Source organism: Nannospalax galili, unplaced genomic scaffold (genome assembly GCF_000622305.1).
Source record: "Nannospalax galili isolate Female #2095 unplaced genomic scaffold, S.galili_v1.0 scaffold293, whole genome shotgun sequence".
NCBI classification, from domain to species: Eukaryota; Metazoa; Chordata; class Mammalia; order Rodentia; family Spalacidae; genus Nannospalax; species Nannospalax galili.
This window is the reverse complement of record NW_008337147.1, coordinates 5,942,700-5,967,020: the sequence shown is the minus strand read 5'-3', so window position 1 is coordinate 5,967,020 and position 24,321 is coordinate 5,942,700. Positions and strand designations below refer to the sequence as shown.

At 34.2% G+C, this 24,321-nt stretch overlaps 1 protein-coding gene across 2 annotated transcripts in view; it reads right to left on the bottom strand.

Moving 5' to 3' along the window:
- The window catches only part of Cadm2 (cell adhesion molecule 2), a 1,155,779-nt gene that overhangs the window by 263,734 nt on the left and 867,724 nt on the right, over nt 1–24,321 (bottom strand). For both annotated transcript variants that reach the window (XM_008832226.2, XM_008832227.1), the window contains one exon: nt 20,022–20,171. In XM_008832226.2, coding sequence (XP_008830448.1) covers nt 20,022–20,171 — 150 coding nt within the window. The remainder of the gene's footprint in view (nt 1–20,021; nt 20,172–24,321) is intronic.

The window sequence follows — 24,321 nt, the reverse complement described above, 5'->3', positions numbered from 1 at the left end:
ATGACCAACAAAATGCAGGCAGTGAAAATAATGGGAGAGAATATTCACAAATCCCGTGATTGATAAAGGGCTAATATTCAAATATTATCAAGAACTTACAAAGCTCAGTGAAATAAAGAAATAGATAATAAGAGTTTTTAAAGCCAAAATACTAGAATGGAATTTTCCCCAAAGAGGACATAAAGTAGCTAACAGACTTATGAAAAGTTGTTCAACATCACTTATTATCAAGAAAATAGAAATTAAACACAGAATAAGATCACATCACACCTGCTAAGATGATTATCAAGAAGACACTGCATAATAATTGTGGAGAGACAGTAGAAAAATGTGAAGTGTTAGTGGAAACAGAAACTGGTGACAGAAATTAAGGTCATTTATCAAGATAATTTATAAAATTTTATAATTTTGAATAGTTTTTCTAATTTTTATACAGATGTCTCATAGCAAACCTATGATATTTTCCAAAAACAATGTAATATTGGTTACATAACCAAAAGAAAGGAGTCAGTAAGTGGAAGAAGTACCTTCACTTCCATGTACATTTTGGCATTATTCACAAACTGCAAGAAAAGGGAGCAGCCTATATGGGCATGTGTAGATGACTAGGTAGAGGAACCATGGCCTATATATGAGAGAAATGCTTACATTAATAAAAACTGAATCCTTCCCTTTCTCACAACTTGCATAGATTTTGAGTAGATTATGATAAGTGAAATATGACAAGACATAGGAAGAAAAATAGTGGACTGAGTAGATGGCGCAGGTGGTAACAGATTTTCTAGGCAGGCAGGAAGGCCTGGATTTCAGATGCTCAGCATTCATGTCAAGGGTGAGGTGTGGAGATATGATCCTGTAATTTCAATGCTGAGCAGGTAGAGGCAGGAAGATGTAAAGGGATTGGTGGCCAGTCAGTGTAGCCACTCAGCGAGCTCCAGTTTCAATGAGACATCCTTTCTTAAAAGAAGCCAATGAAGATAGGAAGGAAGGAAAGAAATAAGAGAAAAAAAAGGAGGAAAGAAAGAGGCAACAGAAAACATCCAACATCAACCTCAGGCCTCTAAATGTGCATGCATGTGTGTGAACACATTAGCACGTACAAACTCACACAAACACAAATTTTAAAAGTGAAAGAAAAATACTGCATGATCTCACCTATATGTGGCATCTAAAACTTTTAAAAAAGAAAAAGAACAAAATAGAATAGTAGCTTACCGAAGGCTAGAAGGATGGGAAGGAAATTATGTACTGACCAAAGAGTGCAAGCTTGTAGTTGTAAAATGAAGCAATGGGGCTGCATCATAAGGCTGACAATGTATGCAATTAACAGCTTAATTTTGGTGTATGTAACTATAATAATTGCTATTTTTGCTACATCAAATCATCTTATTATATTCCTTGAATATATGTAATTTTTGCTTTTGGAAAATTCCAGCAGAAATAAGTAGTGGTATCTTCCTGTTGCTAAATATATTTTAGAATAATACCATGCAACAAAATTCTCTATGTTTTCTAAATTCTTATATTAAAATAAGCCTCAAGAAAAGTCTCCTTTTGAAAACATTTTCATATTTGTTATTAACTGTCCCTTTAGAAGTCTTTCATACAATTCCTACACAATAAAAGAAATATAAAATAAAAAGAGGATAATAATGAAACTTTTATTATTGAATCAATTCTCATTGGCAAATTTACTGAGATTCACTTGCATTCATTTAATTTTTAGCCTCCTCAAATTATTTGATAGTAAACATAATACGCTAACACTAGGATCTACATAGCCTAATACATAACATAGCATGTACCTGAAAAAGTAATGAAATACATGTATTACAAAGTATAGTAGAACTTAGAAAGCCTTTATAATTTTCTTCCAAGTTACTACCACTGTAATATTTGTAAGAGATCGCAATTTCTACAAGCGCTGCTGGAGGGTTATCAAGTTTTTATAGTCAAACATTTTCAAATTATGTTTTCCAAAAAGGATTATTCATTTACTTAAACATATAATTTTATTCAGTCTAAAATTGTCTCAATGAAACGTATTGTGAATTTCTTAATACTCTCTCTTTAAGGTCATTGAAAATGACAGTATCAAACATTTTGTCTTTCAGTGCACTTGATACAATTTACAGCTTGCATATGTGAACCTCCATTTTAAGGTCAATTTGGGTAACTTAGTGACAGTAGAATTTCCCTCATAATCTCTGAACAATGAAAATTTCAATGATTCCTGACTACATTTATCATATAATCAGAATATAACATTATATCAATTTTAACTTCCACTTGATTGGTAATTGTAATGATATTTCTTCAAAAGTACTTCAGATTTTCACACAGAGGCCCAATTTTCCAAATGGGTTAAACATGCCTCTCCATTTAACAAAAATAAAACTTTTAATATCCATTTTGAGGTGGGTTAATCGTCTTTTTCATTAGGATAGAGGAGCACACACTGAGAATATCTTTCTACCATCTGAGTAATCAATGAGCCGGCATGGTTGTAAATCTTCCAGAAATTCCCCATGGTTCAATTCAAGTAAAAGTGTTTATTCTTTGCTCCCTCTCTCTCCTTCCATCCTCCACTATCATATGCTAACTGTAGGGGAATCTTTTAATCCTGCTATAGGGAGAAACAGGAAGTATTTCACGATTTCTCTCAATAATTTCTGCCTTTTAGAACAATCCCTGTAATTTTCATTTTTGCTAAACATGAAAGAATAAGTGATAGATATAAAAATGTTTGGAACAAAAAGAACCATAAAAACCCTAAAATCAGGAAGCTATTCATCTCATCACTGTTGTTTTAATGATTGAAATCTGAACATGTGATTTGTTTATTTTAGCAGAAGTAGAGAACAAAGTAATGATTAAGTCTAAGAGCATTTGTTCATTAAATAGTACAGTGGCAGCACTTTGTACAAAGTATAGGCAAACTTGCCAATAATTACACATATCTAATAATTAACTCATTGGTACTGTATAATGCTCCAAGTAAAGTGATTGATAACATACTTGGAAAATATATAATAAATGAGTCATATAGAATGAGAAAGGTTTTGATAATTATGCCAAATTTCTGTAAGCATGTGATAATATAAGAGGTAGTAATTATCCTGTCATGATACAATTATAAAAATAATCTTAGCTATATAATTTTACTTGCAAGATACATTATTGGTATTGTGGAGCATGGTGATTATTAATTTAAAGAATTCTTAATAGAAATTGTTCTCGATACTATGAATATTTCTGAAAAGTAAAATGTTTATCTGAAATATATAGCATTTACTGGCTGATTTAATACTTTGGAGTGTCTGAAAACGGTGACTTAAAAGACAATTACTTTAGAAAACTGTAATGAAGTAATTAGTCAAGAATCTACAGATAACTCCTTATGGTTATTCTGTGAATGCATTTCTTATTCATAGTGGCCATGTCACAATTTGCCATCACTCCACGTTCTCTATGTGTTCCACTCCGTGATCTGAGAACTTGACCCCAAAGGAACTTCCCAATAGCACCTTGCCCTGTATCTTGCAGCTAGTTTCACGCAGACATACCATGAATTACGGGTGACTACGGGGCACCAAAGAAGTGAAACAGGCAGTTCGTTTTGGATCTGATACTAGCTACATGTTTTAGTTTCAGTGTAAGTGATACATCACACCTCACTTAGGTCTAATAATAATGCCTTCTTGTTGTTGACCCAACGACTTATTCTTTTTTTTTCTTAATTGCTCTCTTAAGCCTTCTCACAACTTTGTAATATAGTCTCTTCATTAGTACCTCTTATCTGGACATTTTCATAGTGCCATTTGCTTTCTACTGTGAACTTGATTACATATGCTTATAGTCATTTTATTTAAACACTTAAATAAAATAGATACTTTTAAATAATTTTATTATTTATTTTAATCCTTTTAAATAAAATAAACATTCAAATACTTTAAATACCTAACATTTATGTTGTTTTCAAACACTAGGCCACTGTACATCATTTTAATACATGTATGCATGTATGCAAACTGCAATATTTCAATACAAATATTTCTTTTTGAAGGAGCTTTAAAATATACATACTTTACTTATTCAAATAATTAAAATCTTCTTATACTTTTCTTAGTCTCCAAACTCCCTATGTCCTTATGATGTCACATTCTTAGTGCTCTCTCCTGAGTTGTCCTTACTTGTCATCATCCCCAACTCATGAGTTCAACAATTACTAATTCAATTTATCAATATAAATTCTGAAATCCTAGTTTTCTTACTGTTGCTTTTCCTTTCCTTTCTTACATTTTAATTTGTGTCCTTAATGCTTCTCAGTAAAATTAAGTGGTTTTTGGCTGAATCTGAAGGTCTGCCACTTCACTCAAGCACACTTTCCAGTAGCTAACATGATATAAAAGGAATGTGTAGCTATTCCTTCCTTGGTTTTCCTTCTCACATTTGTGAATCATTTTAGAAACTTCCAGTCAGTTAAAATTTATAAGTGATCTTCATCTAATTTCATTCATGAGTCTCTGTCCTGCTTTCACTCTGGTTTATCTACCTTACTTAGAACTCAAGTTGTTTACACGTAGCAATAAGCACTAGACCCTCCAATTCACAGGACAGTCAGTCCTAGTTCCCTTAACACCTCCACAACTATGCACTGTCACCTCACCTGAAATCTTGTTGGAAATACCCCATCAGTAATCTTTTCTCTATCAATTCATTCTAATTGTCCTACTCTTAACTTCCATTTATTCTTCATCAGACATTAGCCTAACACAAGATAATGAGCATATACTATGAGGTCATACTGCCTTATCACACTGCCTAGTATTATACTCTTGTAGCACCTCAGGCATTGTGAAATCAGGCTAATCATTGGGCTTCCCTTTCCCTCACTATTCTATATATAAATGCATGTACCAATATCAGCATTGTGACTATTCTGCATTAATGTTTTTAAGCACTCTTCACTAAAATATAGCACTTGCTATTTCCCTGGTACATTTTGTATGAGTGAAAACTGTGTCCAATGGGGATATAAGGTCAAAATGCAAAGAAAACTTTTAGCACTATTTTAAACTACAGCAAGTTGTTCTGCCATCTTTTAAAACTTATTCTTGGAATCTACTGCTTGTTTTGCTGTTTCTGATTTCAATTTGCTATATTTTTTTTGGCATAGATTCTAATCATTGTCTACCATTTGTTAGACTTCCTGCTAGGAAATATTTATAATTATAGGCCTGTATCTTTGTATATCTAAGCATAAAACAATAGGGGTATATAAATTTTTGAATAATTCTGTAAATTTTTACAGATTAAGTATGGTGCTTTGTCTATTTCCATTCAACAAAGTTGTCTAAAAACAAAGTATAATTGCATATGAATTTTAAAAGCTGTTTTTAATAAAATGTTTACCAGAATTTTTTCTGATTGTGAATATGTGTACATGCAGACATTCTCATTGTTCTGATACATATGGTATCTTTAATAATCTTATCGTGTTTTGCAAAAAAGGAATGCAGCACATTTGCAAGGTAAGGTCAAAGGGCAAAATAATTGTTAGAAGTTTTGAAGATAGAATTTCTGTTATTATTTATGATAGAAATTCTATAAATTAAGTGCAGATATCACTGAAATGGTGATTATCTTGTTACTGCACATTTGAAAAAGGTTATTCAAGAGATCATCTTATAATACTGATAGAATATTTAGAATTTTATATATTTTTAAAAGATATCCACAAGGAAATCCATGAATCTCAAAATTGACTCCTTTCATTAAAAACGGCATTTCCCTACAAGTTTATAGAATAAATACTGGAAATGGCTGTTAACATCAGATTGAAGATGAATTTTGAAAATGCAGCAAAATTTGCCTCATTTTGTATAAAAGTTTAAAATGAGTACCCTAAGCCTGCTAAAATTGCTACAAAATTTCTTTTTCTATTCCTGTCAATGCACTTGTCTGACACTCATATTTCTACTATGATTTCTATTAATATAAGACATAGAAATAGTTCAGTTCATACCTTATTTCTTGCAAGAAATTCTGTTGTCAAAAGAGATTAGATAAATTAACAAGCAAGAAGCAAGCACATATGTCATATTAAAATTGAAAACACTGGAATGGAAAGAATCATGATTTTATAACTTTTTGCTTGCTTATCATTGAATAATAATAAAATGCTATAAATTTAATAATAGTTCTCTATATTTTTCCTTTTGTAGCTTTGCTTTTGCACATGTTTTATTTGTAGAAACTAATAATAAAACATTGGGACTTACATTTTGTATGCCATTATTTGCTTATCTAATAATTCTTTCCCATTTTACTTTACAGAAGTAAAATGTTTTATTGAGGAAAAAATTATGGCCTTCCCATATGATTTATGAAGGCTAGACCAAGCTCCATAAATGAGGTTACTTTGTCATGGTCATTATCAGAGATCCACAGCAAAGCTTTTGCTCAGATTAAGAGTAAGATGGTAAAAATAGTCTGTGATACAATATCTGGTATATACAGTGTACATAGTACTCCCACTGCATGCATCAAAACAAATAACATCACTCATTTATACGTCTTGGTTGAAAGTTGGATTAAGCTAAGGAGAACTGTTATTTTGGGGTGCTTTGCTCTATTTATGGCTGTTCCTCCTCTCACTTTAACTTCCTCAATTACAAATAGGGGCTCATAGTAACTTAAGAGCAAAAGCATAAATCATTCAGATGTAAAGCAATATAGAGGTATACTTGAAGACTTCCACAAACCCCAGAGGATTGATCTTCCTCCTCCTACTCTGATGGCCTTTGGGTAAATATCATTTCTCTAACAGCAGTTGCTTTTTCTGAACCTCTCTGCTTTGCCCTTAACACTTAGGAAGGATTGCAAAGGATACCTATCTGGTTATAAAGTATTCTGGGATAGAAAAATAAAGACAGCCATACTTCAGACAGAACTTCATCTGCAAAAGCTTGTTATAAGCAGAGAACTACAGTGGTATTGCGCTGTTTTAGTTACATTTCTGTCGCTGTGATAAAACATTGTGACCAAGGGGATTTATAAAAGGAAGACTTTATTTAAGCTTATGCTTCCAGGGGAATTAGAGTCCATCATGATGGGGAGGCATGGTGGCTGAGGGAGACAGAGCGAGAGCAGACACTACAGGCTCACATCTTTAAGCATGCATAGGAATCATAGAGCAAATGGATATCCAGCAAGGCTTAAGAACTCTCTAAGCCCACCCCCAGTGACATGCTTCCTCCAGCATGGCCATATCTTCTAAGAGGCCACTACTGGGGACAAAATATCTGAATACTTAGAGTCTATGGGGAACATTCTCATTCAAAGCACCACCTGTATTATAATTATTATTAGTAGTATTAGTATTAGTATTATTATTGTTGTCGTTGTTATGTCAACATGCATGATAAAATGGACAATTATGAAAGGAAGAAATGAAGGTAAATATTTCTGCAACTTGTAAATTACAAGACAAAGGTTAGACACTATTTTGTTCTATCATTGCTTTTCAAAAACAGTCTGAGGCCAAGTGTAATAATAAGGAAGAGTTTTTTTTTGGACACAAAGAAAAGAAACTAGGAAAAAAATTTTTAATAAACTAATGATCCAACTGCTGTTTTCAAAATGACTTCTTTAATATATTGTCTTGCAGAGCAGTCCTTACATTGCTTTTCTTTTTTCTAAATATTTTATTCCTTAATTTTATTTCCTTCGTTCTTCCAAGAGAAACCAGCCATGGCTGAGCAGGACCTTTGACTTATCTTCACATAGATGGAACTGGGAAAAGAAGGAGCCAGGGGCTCCTCCCAAGCCCATGTGACCCAGAGGAACAGATCCTCAAACAGCCTTAAGAGTAAAAATAAATGGGTTTATTTGGGACAACTGTATGGTCTTAAGCACCCAAAAGTAAAGTATAACCAAAGATTAAAGGGGTCAATATAATTTTTTAAGAGTCTACGTGTATAGCTAAATGTTACATAACAATAAACAATGCCAGACAGGAGATATGATCTCTTGAGTTGTTGGCCAAGGTGGCCCAAGAGACTCCCAGACAGTAACCCATCATAGAACTGGGAAAATGAACAGCAGACCCCAATCTTATCTAAAGGAATATTGGCAACTGGTTGCTACTAGATGAGGAAGAGCTGAGCTTCCTAAAACAAGGAATTCTAGATAGGCTGACTAGATTCAGCGAATTGAGGAAGAGCCGAGCTTCCTAAAACATGGAACTCTAGATAGGCTGACTAGATTCAGTGGATGGACAAACACTGGAGAATGGCTGGGGTTGCCAACAACACAGTGGACAGTAACAGGGATGACAGAGTATATGGACTCCAGTAGGCGGTGGAGTGCGGGGGGGTCACTATGGGAAGGTGCTATTTGCGAAGTGGGTATATAGATGAATAAGATTGTTTGGGATGTCCTGCATGATATACACACAAAAACGTCATCAAATAAAAAAATGAGTTATATCTGAGGAAGAAGCATAAATATTTGCTTCATGTTCATTAGTAGAGGTGAAAAACGTTACCATTGAAAGCTACCTAATAACTTCATATCCATGCTCAGGTGACAAGGATCTCAGACGGTAACCGACTGTGACTAGTAATAATCAGACACATAGAGATTAGAGATGCATGTGTAAACATCTAAGTGTTAGAAGCACTAAAATTGAGTTTTTCTGCAGGAAATAGTATATTTTAAAATGAAATGTAGATCTTTTTTAAAGGTTAAAACCTCATTCAATTTTATGTTTTATAGGGTTTATACTGAGTACAATATTGTATTAATTCAACTGTGAACTTAAAAACTTACAGCCATTTTTGAGAGAGATGCATCTTTGTTCATGAAATTGTTATTGACTATATCAAATCTGTAACAAAATGCTTCTTCTAATCATGTGGTTATTAAATAAATAATTTAAAAAAACAAAACAAAACAGGCAGAGCATAGGCCAGATGAGCAAGCCAGTACGCAGCATTCCTCCATGATCTGTAGTTCAGCTCCTGCCTCCAGGTTCATGTCCTGACTTCCTTCAGTGATGAAATAAAATAAAGCCTTTCTTATTAAAAAAATTATTCCACGTGTAAGAGTACATTGTCTGCATGCATGTATGCAAGTGCACCCATGTCTTGCAATGCCCATGAAGTTCAGAAGAGGACATATTATTCCTTGGACCTAGAGATACAAATGGTTGTTAGCTACCATGTGGGGCCTGGTAATCTGGGTTCTCTGTAAGTGAACACAGTGCTCTTAACCACTGAGTCATCTCTCTAGTCCCTAAAGTGCTTTTTTATTTTTGATCTCCTTATCAAAGCAAGGAAGTCAAGTATTATTTTCTATGCCTAAGATATTTAATTCATAGCAATTCCTGAACTCTCAATTTATCTAAGATGTTATATTTTATATAACTCTCCTTGTATGCTTTTATTTATTTTTTTCTAATTTTATTTTGTGACAAGATCTCACTATATAGCCTTGGCTGACCTAGAACAGGCTATATACAGAAGGTTGACCTTGAGCTCATAGAGATCTACCTGCCTCTGCCTCCTGAGTGCTGGGATTAAAGTTATGCACCATGATAACCAGCTCCTTGTATGTTTAATACACTCGGATGTAACAGGACAAAATTCAAACCTATGAAGTCACAATTGCCATCTCCCTATGAAGTCCCTTACCTATGTTTTAAGTCTGTTCTTTCAGGTATTCAAAACAAAAGCTAGGAGATCATACATGATTCTTCTTCTACTCAGCAACTCCTTATTCAAGACATTATATAGTACAATCTGATCTTTTGATGCATTCAATTTTCATATAAACAGAATTCAAACAATTTTTATCATCTTCCTTGCTACATCTCTGATCCTAATTACGTTTTTCTTTTAAATATTTTATCTTTTTTTTTAATTTTATGTGCTTGAGCGTGTTGCCTGCATATATGTAATTGCACACATCTTGTACAATGCCCATAGATGTCAGAAGAGTGTGTCAGATCCCTTGGCACTGGTTTTTAGCCATCATGTGGGTCCTGGGAATGGAATCTGGGTCTTCTGCAAGAGCAGCCAGTGCTCTGAACTGCTGAGCCATCTCCCCAGTCCCACCTATAGCTGCCTGCATGGTCTCCATGAATCTGATCTTCCTCCATCTTAGTCTAGTCTCCATCCCAGCCAGAATGATACTGTGGCAATATTAATCAGAGTGCCTCACTTCTCAGTTCAATGTTTTCCAACAGTTTCTTGTCTTAGTAAGTAAAAATGCCAGAATTTTTCACTGGCTGGCAAAGCCCTATCCTGCATCCTCATTCACTCACTGTGGTTACCACTTCTCATCGGCACTAGTAGATGAGTTTTCCTTCCTATGTGAGCACAGAGGATCTATGTTGGGATGTTCCCCTCTTTGTTAGCACCTATCCCCATAGATGATCAGACCTGTGTTGTATCCAGCAAGTGTGGTGTCTCACACCTGCAAACCCTGCTCCTGAGCAGTGGAAGCAGAAAGAACAGGAGCTGAAGGGCAAAATTAGTTATTTGGCAAATTGAGCCAAGCCTGGATTACATGAGACCTTGTTTCCAAAAAACAAAACAAACAAATGAAAATCAAGAAACAAACAAACAAAAAAGTAACCAACTATCCAAAAGCCCAGGAAAGAAATAAAATAACAACAGTCCATTCAATCTCACTATGTGCCCTTTTCATCAACAAAAGTAGCAGTTTCAGAAACTCAAACTCAGTACATTATGTCTAGATTTACACTATGGACTTTCTTCCTAAACCACCACTGATCTTTCTGAAAGAGAAAAATAAGCATGGAACACTAAAGCAATCTGCATCCCCTGTCTTATTCTATTTGCATTCCATGCAACATAGTACCCACAATATAAATAGACATAAAGTCAAAAGACTTAATTACTACAAACACAAACATTTGCTATTAAAATAACACTGCCTCCTACATTTCCCTCTAAATCCTTCAAAAGCAGTTTATTGGTATTCCAAGTTTCATGCCACAGAGCATGCTGGGACAACAGAAATAAATCAGTACAAACTGAATTCCCATATAAATGTATGCTGCTCATGATTGCCATTTAAATACATATTAAATTCATTTTTATTTTTATTTTATGTGTATGAATATATTACCTTTATGTGTGTAAATGCCCCTGTATGGTGCAATGTTTATGGAAGTCAGAAGAGGGCATGGGTTCTGCTGGAACTGGAGTTATGGAGGATTATTCATTGCCATGTTGGTGCTGGGAATGAACCCTGGGACTCTGCAAGAGCAGTCACCTTTCTTAACCTCAGAGTGATCTCTCCAGTCCCAACACATTGAAATTTTTATTCAGGGAAATTCTCAATTGTATTGTTTTTTATAATGTTTATGGAAGTCAGAAGAGGGCATGGGTTCTGCTGGAACTGGAGTTATGGAGGATTATTCATTGCCATGTTGGTGCTGGGAATGAACCCTGGGACTCTGCAAGAGCAGTCACCTTTCTTAACCTCAGAGTGATCTCTCCAGTCCCAACACATTGAAATTTTTATTCAGGGAAATTCTCAATTGTATTGTTTTTTATCAATTGTGGGGAAATATTTTATGCAGAAGTGATGGGAGGAAAAACTAGATATGTATGAATTGAGGAAGTGCCTAAATAAAATTGAAGTGAATAAATTTTAAAGTAGATCGCCATAGTCAACAAACTTTAACCATGACAAATTTACAGTGTAATAGTTTCTAAATTGTGTTAATATTAACAAGTAACTGTGTACATTTCTGTTTTTATTTTGCATAATTTTCTGTATATTAATATCTGAATATTTCTAAGTTTATATATCAGGAATCACATTGAGTTTTAAAGAGATCCCCAAGCAATAATTTTTAAAATATAAGCTTCTCACTCACTGCATACTTTGTATTTTTTTCAAGATCTACTATCAAGAGAGATTGTCCTGCATATATTTTACATATTGAATCGATTAAAGGGACTGCTAATGAATAATAGGGGATGTAAACTGTAGTTATTGTCTTGGTCAATGCCCACATACTCCTGCTAGAAACATAAATTATAGTAGAGGTATAAAATATCATCTGAACAAACTCATGTCGCTTTCTGGGAATTGTGAATGTAAAACAGAAAAATGCAGAGAATAGAATTAACTTCATTGTTAATACTGTGCATCTAAAGTTTAAAATTCTACCTAAGTTCTTAAAAGTAGTACTATTTACAGAATATAAATTCATCTTAGATGGGTGTATCTCAAAACCCAAACTCAGTTTAAAATGCTAAGAAAACTAGAATGTGCAAAAGCCCTTCAAACTAAAAATTAAAACCTTAGTATGTTTTACCTAAAGTAGAACAATACACAATAATTCATGTAATTATAAATAGATAAAATTGAGCCATCATCCATAAATATTTCTAGTATTGTTAAGATTTACTGGCATGTACAAAGAACTATAATAACAATAATAATAATAATAATAATAATAATAATAATATGCAACATTTTGAAAATATTTTATTACTTTATTGCATGTATGTAAGTTCACCCATATTGGGCAATGCCTGTGGAAGTCAGGAGAGGGCATCATATCCTCTAGACCTTGAGTTATGGACAGTTGTTAGCTGTCATATGGGTGCTGGGAATAAAACTTATGTCCTCTGCAAGAGCAACTAATGCTCTTAACCACTGAACCATGGCTCCAGTCCCTTGAAATCTTTTAAAAAAACATTAGAATATTTTAAATTCCTGTTTGAACAAAGGTTATTCAACATAGCCAAAATACTAATGTGGCACTATGAATGCAGGCTACTCTTAAGTAACTGTGACTCTTTATATTCGAGATATTGTATATGATTTTTTATAAATGACATTTAACAAAATCCTCATTAATATTTATTTTAATTATGAATATTTTAAGAATTTTCTGTGTTCAAGAAGAATATATTTATCAATCACTTGGCCATTGCGTGGAATATTATAATTCAAATAATCAGATTATAGATAGCTCTCAATATGAAGACTGCATGGCTTAATACTTTTTCCTACCTGATGTTTATTCTGTGATTCCTACATGGATGCTACAACAACCTGGTACTTAAATGCCAATGTAATACATTGTTACTTCAAGAGTTTTGATGTTCACCATAATTCCTGGAACATAAAAATATTTCATAAATATTTAACTAAGAAAACTAAAACCGTAGTTCAGGAATTCTTCAAATATCAAATACGCTTAGGCTTTTATGGATTAAGAGCACTTGCTTAGTAGTGAAGGCTGACTTCCTTAATGACTTTTAAGTCCCCAAGTGGAGCATACGGAATGTTACAAGAGACAACAAGGAATTTTCACAGAAACATCATTTTTTTCCCTCTGTTTGGGGGAGGAGAATATATACTGCAATGTTGGTGGTGGTCTGTTGATAGTCATTTCGCCTCCCAACTTCTCTCCAGATCATCAAGTGTGTTATCACCCTGGTGTTTTAAGGAAACTGTGCTTATTGCTCACCACGCGCTGACTCTGTATGCTTCTCAATGCATAAATGTTCATGCAAAAAATATGCTCAGGAAATAACATGATTCAAAGATAAAGGAAGTCTAAATTCAGTAAGCACTAACTTTCTTTGGGCATGTTGATAAGCCCTGAGGGATTTGGAGGGAGAAGGAGGTAAATATGATCAATATACATTGCATACATGTATAAAGTTTTCATAGAGTAAGTTTGAAAAAATACTGAATTACAATACAATAGTTATAGACATTGTAACTTGCTTACTACAGAGTGGACAGTCAGTGAACATTGTTGACTATATAGAAATGAATACAAGGAGCTGTCATCAGATAAACAAGTATTTTAGTATTGTGGTACTCAGTTGTATCATGTATGTCTAAATTAGAATGTGTTTCCTACTTCTTTGGTGTGTATATATTTCTTATTAATTTCTCTAGTAACTGTGAAACTATTGTGAATGGTGGGGTTGAGGTATGAGGGGCATTGAGGAGATCAACTACACAGAAGGGGATTTTGGAGTAGAGTCCTAAAAAGGTTATTATTCACAATCTTCTACTCTGAAAATATCAGTTTACTATGAAAAAAAATAAGAGGGAAGATCTGGATGACTGAGAGTTCAGTGTAAAAAGCTAAATATGTTGAAAGCTACTTAATAATTATGGTATTGTGTAAATGTAAGATAGAACTGTTAATTGTACTACATTACTGTGCACATAGAAAATAGCTGCTGTTTTGAAGGAAGCAAAGGAAGTTTAATATTGTCCACTCTGATATCTGCTTTATTTAGCTCATCTTTAATATCTTACAGCCTGTCAATGTGATTGATACAAGGTGATCAGATAGACACTGTGAGGTGGTGTTGATTGGTACGGAGGCAAGAGAAGTTTTCCCCTCACTTCAAATTCATCTCATTTTTCTTCTCTTTATCACTCTTGATTTAGGACACTTTTTTCATGCTCCTTCTTCCCCGTTGTTCTCAATGTTACCATAAAATTATCAGCAGAAAAACTGGCTAACACCAGCAATTTGGTGATTTACTCTTAGTAGAATTTTAATTTTCTATCATTTAGAAAACATATAAAAAACTTTGAACAACAGTTTTTAGCATGTGTATGTATGCCCATGTGTATGCATGTGCACATGTACGTGAAGACCAGTCTGTACATGAACATGAAGACCAGTGTTTGTCATAATGTATCTTCGTCATTCCCTCTCCACTTTCCTCATGGAGGCAGGTTTTTTTGTTGAATCCAGAATTTGTGAATTTGAATAGTCTAACTATACAGTTTATTCCAGGGATCCCCTGTCTCTGCCTCCTGAACCCTGGGATTACAGGTAGCTACCACAGCTACCATTTTACATGGGTGTTGGGAATTCAAACTCCGATCCTTATGTTTGAAAGAAAAAAAAAGGGAAAGCACTTAACCCACTGAGTGGCATTCCCAGCCCAGAAAAACAATTTTAAAACTTCAAATATTTAGGGAAGTAAATTATCACAGAGTAATGTACTTCACATTTTTATATGAAAACAAGTACAACCACACAAAGGTGATCCTGATGAATGTGCATATTGTGCACTCTTGGAGATGTTTGGCTAAAATACTTTTTGTCAACAGTAAGAAGGAATTGAAGTGTTCTTTTATGAGAATTAGATTATCAGATTTCAATAGTTTTATTCTGTGCCTGTAGAGAAATAGACACTATGCTTTAATTGACTTTTTAAATTTTTTTCTGTTGTCAAATATTACACAGCAGTCCTGTGTAGTTAAAATGACCTATCTGTTTCTTTTGTCTCCCTGTACCCATGCCATTCCACCTGCATACCAACTGTTTATAGCTATTGGGGAAAATTATGTGTAAGATGTAAGAAGAGGACCCTGACAAGTGGCTGCTGCCTGATCAACACATGCAGAAAGATCCTCTAGCCCACATGGACCTCTAAAATGTCTTCTTGATTTTTGACTTTTGACTTTTGAAGTAGAATTTCAATTGCAATCCCACTTTTTCTGCACAGTTTATGGAAGAATTTGTATTTAATACTTAAGAATTTTTAATAAACAAAATTTAAAACAACAACAACAACAAAAGCAGTTCAAATCCAGACTACATGATTTTGTGGGATGTCAATAGGACCTTGTGTTAGTCTGCCATTGGTACCAAAAGCAAGATCAAAAGTCAGGTCTGACCCTATGTCTGTTATTTCATCATACACAATTAAAGCTGTAAAATTTCAACAGCAAAATTTAATTGGCTTAATGTTTGGTGATTTTTTTTGTATGATAGCCATGGGATTTTGCTTAAAAGTATGTAGTCTATTAGTCAAAGCTATAATTCAACAAAGTATGTTATGCCATGTAAAGAATAAATCTTCACCTAGAACCATATTTTATTAAATACAACCATTAGGTACATAGCACTTGGCATGTGATCAATGTGGCTAAGCAATGGAATTTAAAAAAAACTGATTTACTTTTAATTAGTTTAAATGTAGATATGTGAATATGACTACTGCCTTGCTCAGCCCAGGCTTCCCTTCCCTTCCCTCCCCTCCCCTCCCCTCCCTTCCCCTCTCCTGCCCTGTCCTCCCCTCCGCTGCCCTTTCATCCCCCTGCCCTGCCCTGTCATCCCCTCCCCTTCCCTCCCCCCCTTTCCTTTTCCTTCTTTCCACTCTTCTCCATCAACCATCAGAGTATGAATCCCATTTGAGGGAAGCAGAAGACTGTGAATATTGATTTATTTAGCACAAAGAATCTAAACCTCAACTATATTTCATAATCATTTCTAGCATTAAAATATTTGGGTATTGTACATCTCTGAAGAATTCAATTTAGAACATTCCCTAAGTGATTTCACAGTATAGCTAGGATTGAGAATTACTGGCAACACAATCTGATATGTAAATTAGACTAGGGTTAGGATAGAAACTTAAATACAGGGTTAGGATAGAGCAGCAGCATCTGTAGGCATTGGTATAATTGACAAAAAGCAGCAGCTGAGGTTTGGTCTCTAACACATGCTTAACTTCTGAACTGAACTTTGACAGTTTGGCATGTTTGTTGACTCAAAGCAAATCTCAGTATTAGGAAGACCCGACAGACAAATACAGACCAAAGATGGGAATAACTGAAAAATGAAATGTTAAAATGCCTTAATTTTCAAACCATCATTTGATGGCCAATCATCATTTCTAGACATTCCTTTAGCTACGATATCTTATAAGAACTCAACTATGGACAGAGGAGGGAATAAACAAGTTTGGGTGCTATTCATGAAAGAGTTTCCTTGAAAACTTCTTTCTACTGTTGTATTGCAGCTAGTAATTTAAAGCACAGAAGAGTAACAGAAAGTTTAAAACAACAGCCAAAAACTTGTTATATTATGAGAAAGAGGGGGGATTTTTGTAATGTAAATCTAAGCTATCAATAGAAGAAGGAAAAGTGAATCAACTGCATATTTCAAGAAGTAATATGGGGGATATTAAGATGGCTTAGTGGTTAAGAGCACTGGATCCTGTTGCAGAGGACCCAGGTTAGATTCCCAGCACCCACATGGTGGGCTAACAACCATCTGTAACTCCAGTTCTAGGAGAATCCAACACTCTCTCTGACCTCCAGTAGTATTCATGATACAGGTGTACTTACTTGCATACATGTAGCCAATACATTCATACACATAAAAAATTTTAAAAAAGAATTAATATGATAAGATCTTTGTTATGTTACTGCAGTAGAAAGAGGCTTTAATATCCAGCTAGACATTGTGGATGTACACTGAGATTTTTCTTTCTGAGTAATAATCCCTCGGAAATAAGAGTTACCTTATTTGCAATTCCTTTCAGATATTGTATTACAAGTTGCTCTATTTACAACAGGAAAAATGCATTAGCTTGAAATACTCAGAACCAATTCCTGTTTTAGATGTCAGTAAAGGAGAAGTCATAAGAGAAGAAAGAGGAGGCAATGACATTAAGTGTAGATTTTTGTCTTTTTCTCAAGGATTTGGCCTCTCAATTGTAGATGTCAATTGTAAACACGACTCTTAAAGATTTGTTAAAAAGTGGAGCTTATTACTATAACCATTTGATGAATTAGCAACAATAGGTATTCTGATGTTATAAAACTCACGGCTGTTCATCGTGACAAAGTTCTCATTGATAGCATTTTACACTTTCAAAAAATACTACTACTGGGCTATGGAGAAAGGTCAGTAGGTAAAGTGCTTCCCTTGTCTGAGTTTGGTCTCTAGAATCCACCTGAAAAATCCTGGTGTGGTGTTGTATTGCTTGTAATCCCAGTGGTGGAAAGGCAGACAGAAGCAGAGTTGTAGGGCTCACTGTCCAGCCGGCCTAGGCTAGTCATTGAGGTCTAGGCCAATGAGAAACATGTCTAATAAAAGTTGATGGCACCCCTGAGGCTGTTCTCTAGACTCCATATAAACCCACCCAATGTGTATATGTATACATGGACAAGCACATACATACATATATATACACATGCAAAGTGAACTACCAAGGCAGATAGATATAGTAAATGAAAGGGTAGAAGAAAAGGAATATTGATAAATTAATATATATTTACATTTGCTAATATATTACACATACACATTAAAAATGCAAACAGATTTGTATAACTATATAATATACAAGAAAATTCTATTCAAGTGGTACCTGTTACAAAAACTTCAGAGGACAAAACTGTGAATGAGAGAGGAGGTAGTGTATGTAGAGTCTGGCACTATTTGTGGTTAGGGTCTTTCATTGGTTCTCTTCGAATGCATGCCTCACAGTTAAGAGGGGACTGCTATACTCAAATGTTTGGAGAAACACCCATTTAGATGTTGCTGTGCGGGTAATATTAAGAAGTCAGTATTAAAACTTCTAGACACTTATTGAAGCAGATTACTGTCCATATTCTAAGAGAGGTTCCAGTCACTCTGTTGGAGGCCTTAAGACAAAGCATGAAACATCCTGAAGGAGAGGCAGTTCTACCTTTAGACATGGGCTATAAGGAAATACTTCCTTGGACACGTAGCTCCCCAGCCTGCCCATGCAGATTTCAGACCCGTCTTCCTCCACAACTACTCCAAACAAAATTCATCTGTTCCAACATACCAACTGCCTTTTCCACTCATTGATGCATAGTAATTGTCTCCTACCATTTATGCATACTTTGCTCATTGGTTTTTATGTTTGTTCAATTCCTGTACAGTCTATACAAATGAGGGCAGGGACTTTTATCTGCCTCCTCTCTCCCTAATGATGGGAAAGGAACGTACAATATAAATCTTTTGAGTTAATTAATTAGGTATATAACCAAAAGTATATTGTGTATTAAAATTTCAAACAAACTAGAGAATTCATTTCCAATGAGAGTGTATGAAAGAGGGAAAAATGCCATCAGTTTGAAAAATGCAGTGCATATGCATTTCAAGTGGGCTGGACATATTTATTACTTTATTTGGTCAGTTTTTTAAAATTATTTTTTATGTGTATGAGTGTATAACTGCACATACGAAAGTGTACCCATGTCATGCATTGCCCACGTCAGATCCCCTGGAACTGGAGTTATGGACAGTTGTTAGCCTCTATGTGGGTGCTGGGAACTGAAAGAGCAGCCAGTGCTCTTAAACTCTGAGTCATCTCTCCAGTCCCTACTTAGTCAAATTTTAATAGTTAAAATAAAACAAATTTAGAATTTTCTTATTGTTATCTACGTTTCATAAGAATTGCAGATGTTTATATTATGCTAAATACATAGCATATAAGAAGTATTTTCTATCCTGTACAAGTAATGTTTATTTAAAGATGTATTCCTAAATATGTATTACCTTTAATGGACTCACTATTTCATCCAATGTAAAAATATTAGATGATACTGGGAAATTTTAATGATGTTATTAGATGTTTGCTTGAATTGTACCAAGTAGTTTTCTTATTGCTAGAAAAGTTTATTTTTTAACCAAAGTGTTTTTTTTTTTATCCAATTAGAAACCCAAAGTAATTAATGAAGTCCGTATTTCCCTTCCTTTCAGGCAGGCATAAATACAGTTTCTTAATGAATTTCAGGATTCAGGTCCAATTTATGAGAATGAAGTCATTAAATTCTCCAAAATGATATAGTATTCTCCAAATACATAAAATTAAAAGTAATGACTATAACATTCTATTACTAGAAACTTGAAATTATTCAATCTATAAGTAAGACAGCTACAGAAATGAAGGGACATAGTCGCTAATGATCAGATGACTGAGGAGAAGGCAGGAAACTATTTTTCAAATAGATTAAAACTGTTTATTTTATTAAAAAGTTGACATAGGTTACCGTTAGTGTTTATGACTTGCAAACTAAAGTATTTAATATTTAACATGTTTAAATACAAGCAGCAGCAGTTTAGCAATCAAAAGGAATAATTTGAATCATCTCAGGAAAATAAATTCATTATAATTAGGATATTTCAGAGCATGTTTAAAACATTTCAGAGAAAATATATTCACCTTTCTTGTCATCAAAGTACAGAGTCTGTTGAGCTGGATTTGACCACTGGAGGGAGGTGTTATCATTTTGATCAACCCTGCAGGTCAAAATTGCAGTTCCGCCTTCAACAACTGTTACATTCTGTGTTAATGGAAACTGCCCTTGGCTGCCTAAAAGGAGATTAAAGAGAATGTTAATTAAACCAGAGTTATAAAATGATTAACTTCCCTAGATCTACATTGGAACTTCATGTCTTATAAATAAAATTCAAACCAACAATAATATATATTCAAAAAGACAGAGAAGTAATTGAAAATCCTTAATCAGAAGACAATCCTATTGATGCACCATTAGGGATATTTATATTCCCTTCTATTTTCCAAAGTACCTATGCAGTCTAGCTACACATGAAGACTTATATTCAAATAATAGCATGATACCCATTAATTTCCCTTGGTCTTGTATTAATTCTTTGGTGCTGGATGGAGCCATTCCTGAAGAGAGCTAGGAGCACAAGAAGCACATAAAACACTTCCCTTGTACCTTTTAGAACACAAAGTGTGAGATACATAGAAACTACGGTGCCTTTCTGATAAAGGAAATGAAAAATGAATTCCCTTTTACCTGGACTTCCTAAAGATATAGATTTTTGACATATAAAACATATTGGAGAAAACACTACCTCTTCTTTAAAAGATGTTCATCCTATAGAATATCCATTAGAATATTACAAAAGGCTCAATGTAGTGATGTCTACTTGTAGAATCAGCCACTCAAGAGACTGAGGTGGAAGGCCTTTTGGAGCCCAGGAGGTTGAGACCCGTTTGGTTGACAACAGCGAGTTTTTTGTCTGCAAAATAACAGTAACAACCACACACACACACACACACACACACACACCTAAACTAAGGGGGAGACAGTATTTCTGCATCAAATCTGTTAAGTATACTTGTAGGTTTATCACATACGGTATTTATCAAATTATGATATTCCCTCTAGTCAGTGTGCTGAGAGTTTACACAACAGATAGATGGTTGGAAGCATAATATACTATTTTCTGTTTACTCTCATAACGTACTTTTCCTTCCCAGAATCTCTGCCCTCAGTGCAGTTGCTACAGGGCTGACATGAGGCTTGTTGGCTGGATGAAGCCTGCATCTGTAATCCCAGCACTCCTGTGGTGGAAGCAGAGACAAGGTAATCATCTGGAAACTTGCTGGCCCGCTAGCTTGAAGTATGCAGCACAGCAGCAGCAATGAGTCTCAGTAAGGTAGGAGAGAACTGACTCCTGAAAGCTGTCCTCTGACCTCCGCATGCATCACACACACACACACACACACACACACACACACACACACACACACTGAATATACACATTCTCTCAGGAGATATCTTGTAGTTGCCTTGCTAATACTGCGAATAGTTTTTGTTTATAATCAGAAATATGTCCTTGTAAATTTTTAAATGACTCTTGTCATTTTTTGGATATCATCTGTTTAAAATAACATTTAAAAAAATTCTTATGTATTATATTAATTATCAATGTACCCTGCAATACATTTACTTAATGAGTGTACTTCTAATAATTAAAACCAGGCTCATGCCTGCTGAAAACAATACATAAATAATCATACATAATCTGCAGATTAGCTTAGCCAAGACTGACAAACATCTACAGGGGTAAAATTACTTTCTAGAGCTAGGTTAAAATACTATTATGTGAGTAAGGTAATTCATTAATTCAAAGATAATTTACATATACAAGCATATTAGGATGGCATAATAACACCCATGAAATGCATTTACTTTGCTTTAGTTTATAGCTACTGACACTATCATCACTACAAACTCCACCTAAGTTTATGCTGGTGCCATTGTCATAGAGAATGTTATTACCAAGAAACCAGTTGGTCTGTACAATAAATGACCAAAGGGAAACATTTATTTCAAAGCTAAATGACCCAAGCACAGAGGTTTATGACCATATTACATAAATAAATCTATCAAGTATAAAAATCTATTATCAGGATCTTTGTTATGTCAATGCCAGTCACTTAGAGATACTAAGAGAATTCTCCAGGACATCACCCTATAAGGTAACTAATGCATTTTAAAATTGACATTAGAGTTTTGTGGAATATAGTCTTTGATATTAACTTGAAAGTCAACAGAAGCCAGAGTAGTGTGGGTTTTCTCTTCAGTGCAGAGGTGACTTCTAGCATGGAACATGGACCACTATCAATCTTATGACGTGAAGTGGGGCATAAAACAACATCAGAAAAAACATGCCAGTCAGTGAGAAGAAATATTTACCAGGGATAATCAGCTAATAAACAAGAAGCTCATAACTATTTTAAGGTATTTTTCTCAGATCTCCTTGGTGTTGGTGTAATGATAAACTGAGCAATCTAGGGGAGATGCTCTACATAAAATAAAATTCACAAGTGCTAATTAATACTTATGGTTCTATCCAGATGATATTTTGACTATCAATTACTACATAAATAATACCTTCTGTCTCTTTAAAGAAATGAAGGGGGTGGTGATGCTTGCAATTATTTCATCTACTACATTTGAAAAATAATTTTCAAAACACTCCCATAATAATATATTATCCTTCTCATTTCACAGGTGGGTAAACTGACACTGAGAGGTTAAGTGATGTTTTCCCATGGGGAAACAAAGTCAATGAACCATTTGGAGTTTATTCTGAAAGCTCAGCATTTTTATTCTTATTTTTCCACAAAGGCAGTTGGGTCAAAGAGCAGTATTACTATTTGTAATAATTGTGAATTCAACAGCAATGGGGAAAAAATCACTGATAATTTTCATAATAAAATTTAAACTGTAAAATTTGTAAGCGCTGATGTCAGTATTAAATCTCTTGTGCTGTAAGAATATAATTTAGATAATTATATCAAAATCACTGAAAATTATATCAATATCACTGAAAAGAGAGCTTTAGTTTAGTTTTTTTTAAAGGAATTTCTCAATCTTAGGTATTTTCATATTTCAGTACACCTAACTTTGACCCTTCCAATGAGGCGATGAGGACAGTGTCCTTCCAAATCCTCCTCATATGATTTCTGACTTTTGACTTCAGTTTTCTGACACTTTCAGCATAAAATCCTTGTAGTCAAATAATTTAGCTTTTCCCAATAGAGAGCAAATTCATGTGGAGGATCTACTAATCCTGAATACCCTAAAGATATGTGGTTTCTGGAATAAATTTAAAAGTCTGTGTTGCAGGCAGTCAGACTTCTCAGAGGTCTGAATTGCCTTTTACTTCTGGTTATAACCTGGAAAGAACCCTGAGTTGCTGAGACATTTCTCTTTTCACTCTACATGACTCAACTTTGTCTTTCAATCTAAATAAATCTTTCCAAAGATATTTCTCAATTAGAAAAATTAGTCTTGTATCAAATTAATAATTCACCCTCAATTCATTCATTACATGAATATTCATAAATTCATACTACGTGCTTTTCTGTCATGAATCAACATTTGCAGGATAAAGAGAACTTTGATTTTTCCATCAATAAAGATTTCTAAGATGTACCTCTTATATTAACAACTTATTTCATGATGATTTATAATTCTGTGTAAACTCACCAGGATCCTAGTTTTCATACCATGCAAGCGCATGGTGATATTTATGCAATTTCCATTCAGTAAGCTTAGAAACAAATTATTTTTCTGGCAACTTTTGTTCATTTTTTACAACCCTCACCTTGTATCAAATTCCTCTTATTACTTGTTTAACTACTAGTTCCCTCACTTAACTCTAAATTAATTAAGAGTATGGTAACAGGGATATCTTTTTGAATCTGCTGTCTTGCTTGACATACTGAATTTTAAAGGGAAGCTTTCAGTAGGTGTTCATCATCCAAAATAAATCTATTTCTTAGAACTGACTAACATTGGGGGGGATTTGTTACAGCAGAGCGACCAAAAAGTAACTAAGATGTGTTTAATTTGTTCATGGTCAAATCAAAGAGTAAATGTATAGGCTCATACATCACCGAAATAATTGGAAAAATCAAATCATTAATGCCTTATAATATTAGCATAATATTGCAAGATATTTTTAAGGTATTTTTAAAGAATATACTGACTAACATTGGGGGGGATTTGTTACAGCAGAGCGACCAAAAAGTAACTAAGATGTGTTTAATTTGTTCATGGTCAAATCAAAGAGTAAATGTATAGGCTCATACATCACCGAAATAATTGGAAAAATCAAATCATTAATGCCTTATAATATTAGCATAATATTGCAAGATATTTTTAAGGTATTTTTAAAGAATATAGTGTATATAA